The sequence below is a fragment of the Taudactylus pleione genome, unplaced genomic scaffold (assembly GCF_031769625.1).
Source record: "Taudactylus pleione unplaced genomic scaffold, aTauple2 ptg000040l, whole genome shotgun sequence".
Taxonomy (NCBI): Eukaryota; Metazoa; Chordata; class Amphibia; order Anura; family Myobatrachidae; genus Taudactylus; species Taudactylus pleione.
Genome location: NW_028284442.1, coordinates 10225440 through 10240252, shown reverse-complemented (window position 1 = coordinate 10240252; position 14813 = coordinate 10225440). Strand labels below are relative to the sequence as shown.

General features: G+C 42.2%; 1 protein-coding gene across 1 annotated transcript in view; it reads left to right on the top strand.

The window, feature by feature from the left end:
- The window catches only part of SLC6A15 (solute carrier family 6 member 15), a 91566-nt gene that overhangs the window by 55781 nt on the left and 20972 nt on the right, over positions 1 to 14813 (top strand). The window contains exons 7-10 of the mRNA XM_088454391.1: positions 9083 to 9324; positions 9413 to 9605; positions 12075 to 12267; positions 14415 to 14574. Coding sequence (XP_088310517.1) covers positions 9083 to 9324; positions 9413 to 9605; positions 12075 to 12267; positions 14415 to 14574 — 788 coding nt within the window. The remainder of the gene's footprint in view (positions 1 to 9082; positions 9325 to 9412; positions 9606 to 12074; positions 12268 to 14414; positions 14575 to 14813) is intronic.

Below are 14813 nucleotides of genomic sequence, written 5' to 3'. Positions count from 1 at the left end.
AATTCCCTGTTGTAATAATTGCTCAATTATTGGAAAAACCCCTAATTCTACCTCCTGTTTTAGTGGGTACTGGGGAATTTTTGGAGCTTGCCTTCCGTTTTTTAAATTTACCATTACTGGGCTTACGTTTGCCATTAATCCAGTGTCCTGTCTATCTTTAGTCCAAAGGGAATCTGGAATTAGGGACAACATTTCATCTACCTGTGATGGAGTTTCTTTTAAAACTGTAGAGTGGTACATTATCCTTTGAGGAGTGTCTAACATATCCCGCACCTCATATACCATTCTCTCTGGGATATCTAAAAATACGCCATCAGGGGTGCAATATGTAACACATCCCATCTTACATAACAAGTCTCTGCCCAGTAGGTTAGTAGGAGCCGCAGCAGCCAGGAGAAAAGAATGCCTCGTATGCAACGGCCCAATAGTAACCTCTGTGGACTTTGTTAAAGGATAATGTTCCACTTTACCTGTTATACCCATTGTTGGTACTGTCTCGTTGGTCACCTGCAAATTAACGGGAGATTTTATCACCGACCTGGTCGCCCGTGTGTCTACAAGAAAAGGATATTCAGTACCAGCTACATCAACCATCATGACCGGTTCTTCCCTAGTACTTCCCGTTAACCTGACCATCTGAAGACTACAGGTATGACCTGACCCCTAGCGTTGGCTACCATTCCCCAATAAAGCATTTACGGCTACAATTGGAGCTGGTGCCTGCTGAACATTTTCTGGCCTCTGTGTATATCCCTTATGGGGATATCCAGGTCTTCCCTGATGTGGGATCCCTACTCCTTTTATTGTACAATTTCTACTTAATTGTCCTGTTTGTTTACAGTTAAAACATGTTCGTGTTTCGAGTGAAGACATGTGGTGTTGTGAGGTTTGCGCAGAGGGTAAAGGTGGTGGATATGGGTAAGGATAGGGAGGGTAAGGGTATTGTGGGGGATAAGAAGTTGGTGGATAGCCTGGGACCTGTGGTTGCATCGGGTTAGTGGGATAGAGTGGTGTTTGTTGTTGAGTGGGGTTAGTGAGAGCACATACTTGTTCAGACGTGAGTGAGTGTGCAAGTGCAAGTGTGTCTGTTGGCTGTGATGTTACAGTCATTTCCTCCAGAGCTTGTATACTGACAGCCATTAGTTTTTCGCTCTGGGCTTCTCTCTTTTTGGAGATGTTTTTATCATGTTCAATGGCGGTTTCTATGAGGGTATCTATTGTGAGTCCCTGCCAGCCAGGCTGTGAGGTCTGAACCCAAGTTTTTAAACTCTCTTTCAGACCGTCCACAAGTACTGTGACTATCATCCCCCAGTGGTGAGTGCTATCTTTAATATCCTCTATCCCAGTGTACTGGGTGATAGCTTGCAGAGCCCGATCGCAATAATCTTCTGCAGTCTCACTCTCTTTCTGCTTAATGGTGAAAATTTTGTTCCAGTTAACTACTACTGGAAAATATATACCCAATTGAGTTACAATGTGGGAAATGTTACCTTGATTTACTTGGTCTGTTAAGGGAACGTCACCATCCAATACACAATCCGTGATAAATTTTGTCACGTCGGTATAGCGTGGCAGACAGGTCATGCCAATCTTTATTAGTGGGTTCATGTGAACTACCCAAATTTCTCAAAAATCTTTGACATTTGGCTAATTCCTTTTTGGGATCGGGGAAATCATTTATGATGGAATTTAGTTCTGCTCTTGTCCAAGGACAATGCATTACTACCTCCCTCGTGGGCACTATACCGTTTGCGTCTGCATTTCCATTCGGAACAGTTATTGTCCGAATGGGATGCAGACCGGTAGCGCTGCTACCTTTGACCTGATTACCTGGCTGGGGGTTTAGTCTACTGCTGCTACATATGGTATGAACAACTTCCTCTACGGGTGCATAGGGCATTAACACTTCCCTTGCTGTTACCGATGGAGACAGAGGCACCACTCGTGATTGTGGTGATGCAGCATCTATTATCTGCACAGCATGGGAAATGGCAGACATTACAATAGGCTCATCATCTGTATCATGAACATTTTCTTTATAGTTGCTTAAGAGAGGGTACAAGTTGCTTGTTACATTTTTATGGGTATTTTTGGTAACTGTACTTGCACCTCCATCCACATAAGGTGGGGGAGGTGAGCGTGAACTGCTGGCAATACTCTCCACGATGCTACCTTGCCGCATGTGCGCGCCATTTTGCGTCTCGCCCGTATTGCAATTCAGCATCGCGGATGTATTTTCTGGCAATGTGCTCACGACGCTAGTTTGCATCATTTGCACATTTTTAAGCCACTCATCCCCTTCATGCTGCCACAGTTTTAAACATTCAAAATATTTAACCTTTTTCTCTCGGGAGCGCATCAAACTGATGTGATCCTGGACATTATCTAACCCCTTTTTTTTCAAAACTACCAATTCTGGGAAACGGTCTAACACTCTTCCTCGTCATATTAAACCATAAATCACAATACCTTATTGCATAAGTACTGTACTTGGTATGCATGATACGATGGGCCGGTCCGATCGGCGCCTCCATTAGCAGCACATCATTGCCTAACATCTCTACTGTTTGCGTGGCTCCCATTCTGAGACAAAATCCTACGCTTTTCAATAAAGATTTAACCCGGTGAAAGACAATCAAGACACTTTCACTTACCTGTGGACGATTTAAGTCGGCGGCACCCACACACCTGGATAAGATTTAGTAAGGCAACTTTCACTCCTGGATAAGATTTGAAAAAGGCAACTCCCACACCCGGATAAGATTTAGTAAGGCAACTTCCACACCTATGAGAGTTTATATGTCGGCTACTCTCACGCACCTCTCTACAACAAAGACAACATGTACACCTGCTACTTTGTATAGAACGGTAAAGCTGCTTACCAAGCGGCTAGACTAACCCTTGCACCTAGCCCTTAAGGATCATACGATACCCTTAACTTTGTTCAACAAATATTCACTGTTACACACTTTTTTTCCTGCGCAGAAAACTACACGTTAACCCAGATATTGGTAATAGAAAAAAAATGTAAACCTCAATGGCTTTGTTCAAACATGTGCCAGCACAACCGGAAGTACGTATACGCTATTGTGCGACCAGTCGCATACACAATAACGCGACTACCAGACACCCTAATAGTGGCTTTTTAACTGCGTACGCAAAAGTCCGTCTTTGCTATGCGCAAACCTGCGACTTAGCCGCGTACTCAGTACTGCGACACCCCTTTAAACATAAGGTTCTATCAACAGAGGAAAACAAACTTTTTCCTCTCTTATCCCTGGATTCTAGTCAGCTTCCTTGATTCACACGGAGATGGATAGCGATCTTTCAGCACAAAGCGGTTGCAGGCAAACCCTGCATGTGGCCACTCCACCCTTTGCTGAAATATCGATAGACGTATGTACCATGTGAGCAGGTAAGTGACTTCACTACGAGCCCCCAACTAACAATACTGGATCAGAACCTCTATACACACCTTCCTATACCTTCTAATATCCTGCCTATACCTTCTGAGGATAACACTAATTTGCGTACGCAGTCATACCATAAATAAAGACTTATACGTGGAATCTGTGGTTCCAAAGCACAAGTGTTATTCAGGTAAAAGTTCACACAGTTACACGCAATTGATCTAGACACAATTTAGGCGCAAAAGGAAATTATACAGACCCAAGTACAGTATACATACGCAGCGCTTCCGGACCCAGAGATAGGCTTCAGCAAGAGACCCCTAGTCACACAGTGTTCAGCACGAAGACTGAGAACCAGCGTTCATGCACACATATTTATACCCCCCCCAGAATAAACAGGACAATAAGGAAGTTTGTTGCTGATGTCATTGGTTCCCAGGGGAGAAGCATCTGTTACAGCACATTTAACAGGCTGGTTCAAATAGACTCTCCCTGCCTCTAACAGCTGGGGATCTTCCTCTTCACGCCCCCTGCAACATTCTAACAGTTGTTCATGAAATATACATTTTGTTGCTTGTAGGCTCTGCGATCCATAACTTGAGTTTGCATGATGTGACCTCCCCACCGATAACACCGGAATACTGTAAAAAGAGTACGCATCAGTACAAGACCAAACACGACTTGTTTAGCATGTAAAATACCTTAGTTATCAAATACCTTTATTTCTCAGCATTTAAACTAACTGAACCAACTTAAATCATACACTTTAAAGCTTATTGAACCTTATGTGTGAATATGTAATGTGTGGGTATTCAGGGTTTGATATAAGGACGCTAGTTAACTTGGGGCAGATGTGTGCGCATAAAACTAATAAAACAGCGGTTTCATACAAAGTCCTATGCATTCGCTAATATGCGACTAGTTAACAGCGCAATTGTGCGTATTAATGTGTGTATGAGAAATGGTGAAAATGAAATCGCATGGTGCTAATAGTATCATCGCCACATGTACTAAAATGTGAGTTTATCTAAAATGGCGCTTAGGCGGCCATTCGCAAAATGGCGTCTTGCGATCTCATTTTCAAGATGGCATCTTGCGGCCAGTCGCAAGATGGTGTCGTCGCGATTAAATTTTAAACTGAACTTGTCTCAGCCAATTATTCAGCTTCGACACCCCCAACCCTCCCTTAGGGGTGCCTAACCCCCCCCCTCCAGCAGCCTAAACCTAAATCTCCCTGGGGGTACCTAACCCTAACCTCCCCCGGGGGTGCCTAACCCCAACCCCCCTTTTCCTTAGCCTAACCCTCCTGGGGGGTGCCTAACCCTAAGTTCCCCCGGGATCCCTGAAACCTAACCCTCCCTCCCCGCGGCTGTCCGCGCCCGGTACCTGGCTTACCTTCGTTCAGTATGCCGGGCGTCAGGCTCCGAGCTTAGGTCTAATGACAGGCATCAGGATTTCGATGCCTGTCATTACTACCATGCCGAGATTTGACAGTCAGGACGCCAGCGGTCGGCGGCGCATGGGTCCGATGGTACTCGATGTTACTGATTATTGCATACACTTCCTGGAGATGATGTGTGATACTAAGGGAAAGTGGGCAGCTTATGACTGCGTAGGGGCATCTTACATACAGTCCGCGATTGCACGCTAAGACATAGAGGGCGTAATAATATTTTACCGTGTGATCGCAGGTTTTGCATATATTAGCAGCTGACAGCTGCGTGCAAATGCATCTAGCAAGCGGGTCTGAATCGAGCCCATAGTTTTAACAGAAGCCAGGCTCCATTTAACAAATTTAGGTAATTAATTTGTGAATTATAGATTACTGGAAATGTCTGTGATTTAGTTATTAGGCAAAAGACGACTCCTGGAACTAAACATTTATAAATAAATATACAAATATTTCAGGTGATTATGGCAATTATGGCAACAGATGAATGTAAACAAAGGCTTTGAATTTATTGAGATGTTTTTCCTGTGCACTTAAAACGTCCTGTGAGTAAGCCTACTGACGTTTTCAGTCCCTAAAATGTCTTATTACAGAGTTCATTAGATTGAAGTAGCGTAGACATTACATACATTGTAAATCATCTTAAATTGTTTCTGAACCCTAGAATCTGTGACCCACGTTTGGGTTGCCCTGGGCTCCCTACTTCACAGTTATGTGCTATGTATCCTAGTACATTGTAGTGGAGCTACATCTTCATATATCATGGAACAGGGAAGCCAGAATATTTGAGATTAATGCATTTAATCAGATGGTAATTTGGGTTAATTTATTTCCACAGTAATGAAGCTGAAGACATAACACAATGTTTTAGAATGAATTGTTCCAAAGAGTCGGTAAACAACAGGAAAATAATAAATGAGTGATTGGGAGTGAGCATTTTGTGACCTTCATTACTAAAACAGATAGGACACTGGGATTGTATCTAACTGCAAAATACATACAGTCAGCATAAGAAATTCTGTCTTGTTCTGTCAGTGCTGATTTAGCTAACAGTTTTGTTGTATGAAAAATACTCGCCCCATTGAAGAATTTATCACATAAACAGTATAAAGAGGTTACCTACTGCCTTACCCTTTCCATTTAACATATCAATTCAGAAATATGCGCTTCCTTAACAAATAGGCTCCAAAAAGAATTGAATTATTGATGGAATAATATTATATATGCATTTATGCTCCACTAGATGGAAGGTTTATATATACTTATACAGAAGGAAAATTGTGCAGGATAATCTCTAATTTTGCAGACACTGAAGAAAACTGAAAACAAGATACCTTGAGAAATGTATCTGAGCACTTCTGATACATTGAAGGAGTAAAATTGACCTGCAGGGAAAAGTCCATAATGTAGATCACAGGTTCTCAAACTCGGTCCACAGTGCATGTCTTTCAGGTCTCACAGAATCAAAGTGAAATAATTAGCTCCATCTGTGAATCTTTTAAAATGTGTCAGTGAGTAATGATTACACCTGTGCACCTGCTGGGTGACTGGAAAACGAGAACTGTGCGGGGTCCTGAGGACCAAGTTTGAGAACCACTGATGTAGATGATTATCTATATGTGTCGACACAGCAGAGATTCAAACATAAAACAGAGTGCAAACCACAAACACAGATAGAGCTGCACAGCCTGTGCTGCTGCTTCCATGGTGGCAAACTGAGGAAAGAGAACCAAATGGTTGAGCTTGATAGGGGATTACCAGCACATGCAATCCTCTCATTTAAGCTTGCCTATCCCTCTGGGCTCCAGTGTTGATGCTACCATTTCTATCACTGCTTTAATGCCATGCATTGTAGAACTTGACAGTTAGCAATTTTCATTAGACAAGTACCAATTGGGCCGAATTAAGCCTTCAGGAGTCCCAGAGCACTTAAGACAGGGGGCCCTCCTTCCTGATTCAGCTTAGGACAGAATTGCAAATCTGCACACAAGCAGCTTTGCAATTCCGTCCTTGCAATTCCGACCTTGTACAACGCATCATTGGATAATCTGCAAGAACATTGGCCGGCTAAGTGACCACAAGCCAATCGCTGCAGATGAGAGAAAGAGGCTAGGAAATCTCCGTTAGATCCTGGCCTCTCCATACCCCCCCCCCCCCCCCCAACGACAGCAACACACTTACATTTTGGGAAACGGAGGCCATCGCTGCCCCCACACACTCACTCATCAATTTGCCCGCGAACAAGTGGGACCCGTACTGCACATGCGCAGTACGGGTCAGGCGCCTGCGCAGATTCCCGAACATCGAGAATCTGCGTTTAGCAGTGTATGCCCTGGGACTGCCACAAATCTTAATTTGACCCTAACTACATACTTGCTTTCTCAGTCGGGATGCAATGATGTTCCTGCGGAGAGCGGCTGTTGCTATGAGAGACATGTGCCCCGGCCTCCCGAGGCACCTCATATGTTTTATTGAACTTTGTTTGTAAAGTTGATTATGTGAAGCCTCTCTTGACAAAGAGCTTGATTCAGCAATGATCGCTATTCTGCTAATACGCACGCAACGCAGTTGCTAATATCAGCGGTGATATGCAAATAATTGCATTCGCATTGCAATCACAGCATAAGATAAGGACCCCATTTCCCCTTACTCACATCTGTATACTTTAGCAACATAGCAAAACAATCTGTAACATCGGATCCATACACACAGATACACACAGATAAGGCAGGCCAGACCTCACTCAGGAATTGCTAACTTTGCTATGAGGCCTCAGGCTGCATATGGTATTTCAGTGAATAATTTATGCACGCCCCTGCAACGGCGTTGAAACACACTGGCACGCCTGCGTACACCGACCGCCCTCCCGTCACCACCCACAAACGGCACTACCTGTCAATCACTCTGCGATGGGTCTGCGTAGTCACTGCAATCGCAGTCCCGATCCCAATGACTGGTTCACGCACGTGCACTGTGATGCATACGCAAGCGCAGTACACAACAATAGGCCGATTGCTTGCGTATTAGCAACTGCGTTCCTTGCTGAATCAGGCCCAAAGCTTCTACCTAAATCGAAATGGCTGGATTGTGCTAATCACTGGACGAACCTTGTTGTTAAACAATTTCACATGGAGAGTGCCTCTGTTTAGGATTCTAAACACAGTACAGTAGCTTTATGGACAATGTGTTTGTACAGAACATATCAATAAAGAACTACATTTCAATGCTATCACAAACTCTTTAGCACCAGGTTTGAATGCAAACTGAATGATTGCTTCCTAGTTTTTTTTACAATGGACCCAGCCACCACCAACTCATTAAAATTTGATGTCTGGCTGCAAAATAAAATACTATTTTATTTTCTTTATGTGAAAACATTATTTTTTAAAAAGAAACCATATTCCCGGGTATAACTTTGTATAAATCACTTAATTGTCTGTGTGCATGATAGCAGAGTAAATTACAGGAATATAATTCTTCCTATATATGGAACAGATTTATTATTCTTTTAAAAATAAACATTGGGTAAGGAACCTTCTGAATACTGTATGTGCTGCCACCTAGTGTTACAAATCAAAATTGCTTCTCAGATACATATTCACTAACCAGGCACAGTAACAGAGCCGTAACTAGACTTTTTGGTGCCCTGGTGCCCAGAAATACCATTGGCGCCCCCCTCATTTTTCAAAGGGACATAATGCACCCAAAAAAGGGCCATGGCTTCATGGGGAAGGACCAGGGAAGAGATAGGAGAGGCCAGGAGATGCTGGGGATGAAATAAGAGGAAGCTACAAGCAAGAATGATAATAAACAGAAATTTGACAGGCCCAAACAGCGCCTCCTGACCTGTGGTGCCCTGTGCAATGGCACCGGCCGCACTACCCTAGCTACGGCCCTGCACAGTACATTAGATATATTTAATAAACCTGTATTTTTTGTTTTTTAGTTGAAAACCTTCTTCTCTGGTCTGAGATATAATTTCTGCAATTTACCTTCATGCAACTGTCACATAAAAACAAACCACATTAAGACACAATGAACAGATTTCATTTAGGTCTGGATTATTATTTTGCAACATTACTCTGTGTATGTTCGTGTGACACTGTGTGTGTGTGTAAGTATGTATATATATATAGTACAGTACTGGAAATAAATAAATATTTTACTTTTGAAAAAAATGCTGTTCAAAAGTTATTAAATGAAGCTATCATTCTAATTTCAGCTTGAAATAATGCTGGAGCCCAAAGTCTGGAGAGAAGCAGCAACGCAGGTGTTCTTTGCGCTGGGATTGGGGTTTGGAGGTGTTATTGCATTTTCAAGCTATAACAAGCGAGACAACAACTGTCATTTTGATGCTGTTTTGGTGTCATTTATCAACTTTTTTACCTCTGTTTTGGCAACACTGGTTGTCTTTGCTGTATTAGGATTCAAAGCAAACATTATGAATGAGAGCTGCATCGCTAAGTAAGATTCCAAGTGAATTAATTTATTAATTTTAACATACAATATTTAATCATTAAAACACCTTATTGGGTATCCTTTTCTCTTGCAGGAACACAGGTAAGGTTGTCAGGCTTTTGGAAGCTGGCAATCTTAGTTGGGACGTTATTCCTCATCATGTAAATTTCTCCAGTATTACAGTGCAGGATTACCAGTTGGTTTATAGTATCATTAAAAACATTAAAGAAGAAGAATTTGATAGCCTTGGATTGGATGCTTGTCAGATAGAAGATGAACTTGACAAGGTAGGTCCTTACATATTCTCACTATTTATACACTATGTAGACAAAAGTGATTGGACAATGACAGCATATAGATCAACTAGATTTTAATGACTTCAGAACTTTGTAGGTCCACCATGTGCAGTGACTACTGCAGACACATTTCTTGCCAAACTGTCTTCAAGTTCCTGGACAACAGCAGGCGGTATGTTTTGCCAACTGTGACACTGAAGAAGGTTGAGTCAGCCTATAATGCACCTGATGCTCCAATTCGTCCCAAAGGTTCTCATTGGGGTTAAAATCTGGACTCCGAGCTGGTCAGTCCATCTGGGTTACCAAATTTTCTGTATACTAATCCAGCGTTGCCCTGGAAACATGACAGGTGACATTGTCAGCCTGATAAAAAACATTAGTTGTTTCGGTAGAATTGCAAGTGCATGGCCCTCCCTACAATGTGGTTTTGTCATAACCGCATCATTATTGTATGCATTTTGCTTTCACAAGGATGTCCAATTACTTTTGTGTACATAGTGTAGTGTACCTGGCTCACACTCTAGTGTGACACATTGTATAGTACGGAGTATGTTGTGTTAATTTGAATATAAGTATAAAGAATATTTTTTAAGTAATATGTTACTATTTCATCCTAATACTGTTTTCTCGTCCACCTTACTCTTTGTAATTCCATATTGCTCTCTACATTAAGACCATATTCACACATTACAATCAAGACTGCCTAAAGCATTCTAGAAAAATGTAATGTACATTTAATAGATTTTTTAGATGTTACAGGTACATAATAAATTTAATTACAATTATAATATGCTTACAAATATCTAAATATACTCATAAACAGCATTCAGCAGGTTTCAAAATGCTTTGAGAAAAGTTTCCTCCTTAGCTTTCATTTTTTTTCAATGTTCTGGTTTGAACATATCTTTATGCTCTAAGGCCCTGATTCAGAGCCGGACACTCTGACAGAGCGCTCGCTCTGAATCAGGGCCGTGCCTCTGAATTTTAGAGCGGCCTCCTGGCCGCTCGTATAGCTGTGGGTGGCCTAAAAGATGGTCGCGATGGTCAAGACCATCGCGACCATCGGGCTTGTGACGAGACCCTTGTGGTAGGGTCTCGTCCGCCGCAAGCCCTGGAGTGCTTTTGGCTCTATCAGAGCCAAAAGAACTCCCACTGACATCACTTGTGATGTCAGTGGGGCCGGCCCCAGACGGTAGGCGTTCCCATGGGAACGCCTCCGTCTGGCCAGCCACGCCCACCAAAGGGGGCGTGCTGTCACTCACCATCGACAGCACGCCCCCTTTGTAGCGAGACCCATAGCGACGGCTTGCCCGTCACTATCCGGGTCTCACGCATGTGCATGACGGAGCCGGCTCCCTCGTACGCATGCGCACTGGCCCAATATCGACCTGCTTGCGAGCGCTCAGCGCTCGCGAGCGGGTCTGAATCAGGCCCTAAGTGTTAATAAAAATTGTGTAATTGAATAAGTGTGATCAACAGAAACCTAAAAATCATGGCCATAATTAGGGTAGTGCACCGCAGGGTAGGGGGCACTGTTTGGGCCTGTCAATTTTCTGTTTATTATCATACTCAATTGTAGCTTCCTCTACTTTTATCCCCAGCAGCTCCTGGCCTCTCCTATCTCTTCCATGGCTCTTTAATGTGCGTCTTATGTCCCTATTTGAAAAATATGGGGGGGGGGGGGCGCCAATACTATTTCTGGAACACCAAAAAGTCTAGTTACATCTCTGCTAAAAATCGTAGATGATTAAGGAACATGAAAGGTTAACAACATGGAACAATAAAAATGGCCATTAGATAATTAAAAGTATGGGCTCATATACTGTATAAATGTAAAATAATATGATATTTTTAGACTTTTATATGTACCGTATTGGCTCACAAAATGTAATCTAGTATTTGCACTAAGTATAGCCTTTTTTTTTTATTGAAAAAATCATATTAGACCCAAACTGATACAACTCAGGTGTATTTGTTCTTTTAAATTGTCTTAAAATTAGATATATTAGTTGACATTTCTAAATAAGTCCTAAATAAGTGTGACACATACCTTAAGGAGTGAAGCAGTGCTTTAATACAGGCTCGTAGTGCCATGTCAGTAGTATAAATTTCTTAACTACCTTCTTGTTCTATGACAGTTGCTTAATTTATATTACATTCACTTAAATGGGATGGAATCGTATGCTGTCCTCTGCATTTGTCTGGTCACCATTGCTGTAATATCATTCTGACATCTGTAACTGGGCTATTCAAAACCATTAAGTTGATGGTTAGGCTAGGAGCACTGCTTTTCTCAGCTCTGCTTGTGTTAGATCCAGGCTGAACAGATTTATGCACAGGCAAGGGGGGGTCACTTCAGTCATTACAACAATAGATTGTCAGCAAATACAAAATTCATATGATCTTATGGAAAAACAATAACAGGTAATCATTCTTTTCAATGCTCCTTTTATTTTCCAGTCTGTCCAGGGAACTGGCTTGGCTTTCATTGCCTTTACTGAAGCTATGACACACTTTCCAGCTTCACCTTTTTGGTCTGTGATGTTTTTCCTCATGCTTGTAAACTTGGGTCTTGGCAGCATGTTTGGGACCATTGAAGGGATTACTACTCCCTTAGTTGATACTTTTAAAATAAGGAAGGAACCTCTCACTGGTAAGTTTTTATATTTTATATCAGCTCAACATGTGTCATAAAATTATTAGGGGCTTATATAATAGGTTGTGATTTGCAGCCACTGCAGGAACTCCTACGATTCTTCCCGTATTTTTAAAGCGGCAATCATTTTAAAAGCAAAACCAAACTGCAACCTATTGCATAAGTCCCTTAGTCTTATCCTAGAGTGATTGTGTAAGGATTCTGTGGAACTATTTTGCTGATAAATCAAGTACACACTTCACAGAGGAATGAGTTTACACAAAGGTATTTGGCTAGATACTGTAAAACAATACACATAACTAAGCAACTACTCTTGTACCAATAGCCACATGTATACTTTATATTAATATTTAAGATGGAGCTGTTCAAGAACAATGAGACCCTGGGAGCCTGTTCTGGGCCTTTCACTGGATGGATTTGGATGACATCCGTAATTTGGATGAAAACTTCAGAGTGGTAACATTGGATCCCAGAAGACATACTAGGGGGTTGAGGCCTGTGACCCGGGGAGCCTGTTCTGGGCCTTCCACTGGATGGATTTGGATGAAAACTTCACAGAGGGGTGGAAATTGGTCATGAATGCCTAATGGATTGGTTGGGGTCCTGGTAGGACCTCGTGGCAGAGTGTGATGGGCAGAACTTTGACCCACGGAGCCTGTTCGAGGGCCTTCCACAGATTTGGATGACATCACATAATAAAACTTAATAACTTCAAGATTTAAACTTGGGCAACACCAGGTGCTTCAGCTAATTTCAAATAAATGAATGTTCATTACCTGATGCAGCTGATATTTTTCTATGTAGCACATGGAGTCTCTTTACAGGGAAAATGAGCAGGATTTCAAAGAAATTGTCTCTGCTTGGTGTATGATGGGTTTCCAGCAAGAGAGCCAACATTTGCTGTGCATGAGAGGAACCTAATATTATTGAAAGCTCCACTAAAGTTAAAGATCTCTTTTAAATAAGTAGTGAGAGCCATGAAAACTGTCTGCACATAATTAAATCTCACATCAAACAAAGTAGTTCAGCATTAAATAGTATTGTTACAAGTCGCTGTCACGTTTGCCTTGCGGACTATAGTGTTCCTTTAGGTTCCCTCGGCTCTGCTGCACAGTCAGTGTTTCTGCATCCTCTCATGTGTTGCATCCTGTGTCTCCAGCTGAAGTGTGTTTTCATTGCCACCGGCTCCCAAGCCACTCCATCAGCTTTCCAGCTACACCAGCAGTTCCCCTACTGCCACCGGCTCCCAAGTCATTCCATCAACTTCCCAGCCACACCAGCAGGTCCCACACTGCAACCGGCTCCCAGCCATACCATCGGCTTTCCAACCTCATCAGCAGTTCCCATTCTGCTACCGACTCCTAAGCCACACCATCAGCTCCCAAAGCCATATCTCTGGCATCCAAGCCGCACCATCATCTCTCAAAGCCACATCTCTGTCATCTAAGCCACATCATCGGCTCTCAAAGCTGCACCTTTGGCACTTAACCGCACCATCAGCTCTCAAAGCCACACCTCCAACATCCCAGCCGCACCATCGGCTCTCAAAGCCGCACCTCCGGTATCTAAGCCGCACCATCAGCAATACAAAAGTCTATGGGAACAATTCAGTTTTCAGTGATGGTTGTGAGTGGGGTATGGACCATTTCCCCGGCAACTCACAGCCACCAAACATTGCAGATTTTACTTTGCAGCCCACAGAGGTGCATAGGAAAATCTGTGAAGTTACTGCATTGTAACTTCACAAGCACATCACCAAGAACTGAATCACCCCCTAGAAGATAATTTTAGCTGTTGCCGTTATTTCTTTTGTAAAGGAGTTGTCCATTGATATTGAATATTTAATTGTAAATTTATTTTCCCTCAAATAGTAAAACAGCAGACGTCCAATGTCCAAGCCATTGACTCCAGTGAAACAGTTGCTACTAGGGGTCCAATTACCGCTGCCTCCCTCAAATACAACATAACAATTTTCTTTAACAAACCAAAGCTGTACACAGTATAGTAACATATGTTTGAATATAAAGAAAATAAAAAAATGAAATGTTTCTAGAATATCTATCAGTGATTTGTCACAGAGTGCATATTTATTTGTACATAGTGCAGCAATGATCTTATTGGTATTTTTTTTATTTTCCCTTAAGTTGGATGTTGCCTTCTTGCATTCTGCATCGGCCTACTCTTTGTGCAGCGATCAGGAAACTACTTTGTTACTATGTTTGATGATTACTCTGCTACATTACCACTTCTCTTTGTGGTCATCCTGGAGAACATCACAATCTCTTGGATATACGGAATTGACAAGTAAGTGCTAAAGATCTGTCACCAAAATTAACTATCATTACTTATTATGGAACAGGCTCAATATGGTCAATCCTGCATATAAACCTTTAGGATGGTGGTTCTCAACCTCAACTCTCATGTATGTAGCAAATATATATATAAATATATAGGACTTATCTTTGTGTATCAATGCCTATTTCCTTATAGATTGTAAGCTTGGGAGCAGGGCTCTCGACCTCTTTATCTGTTATTACCCAGTC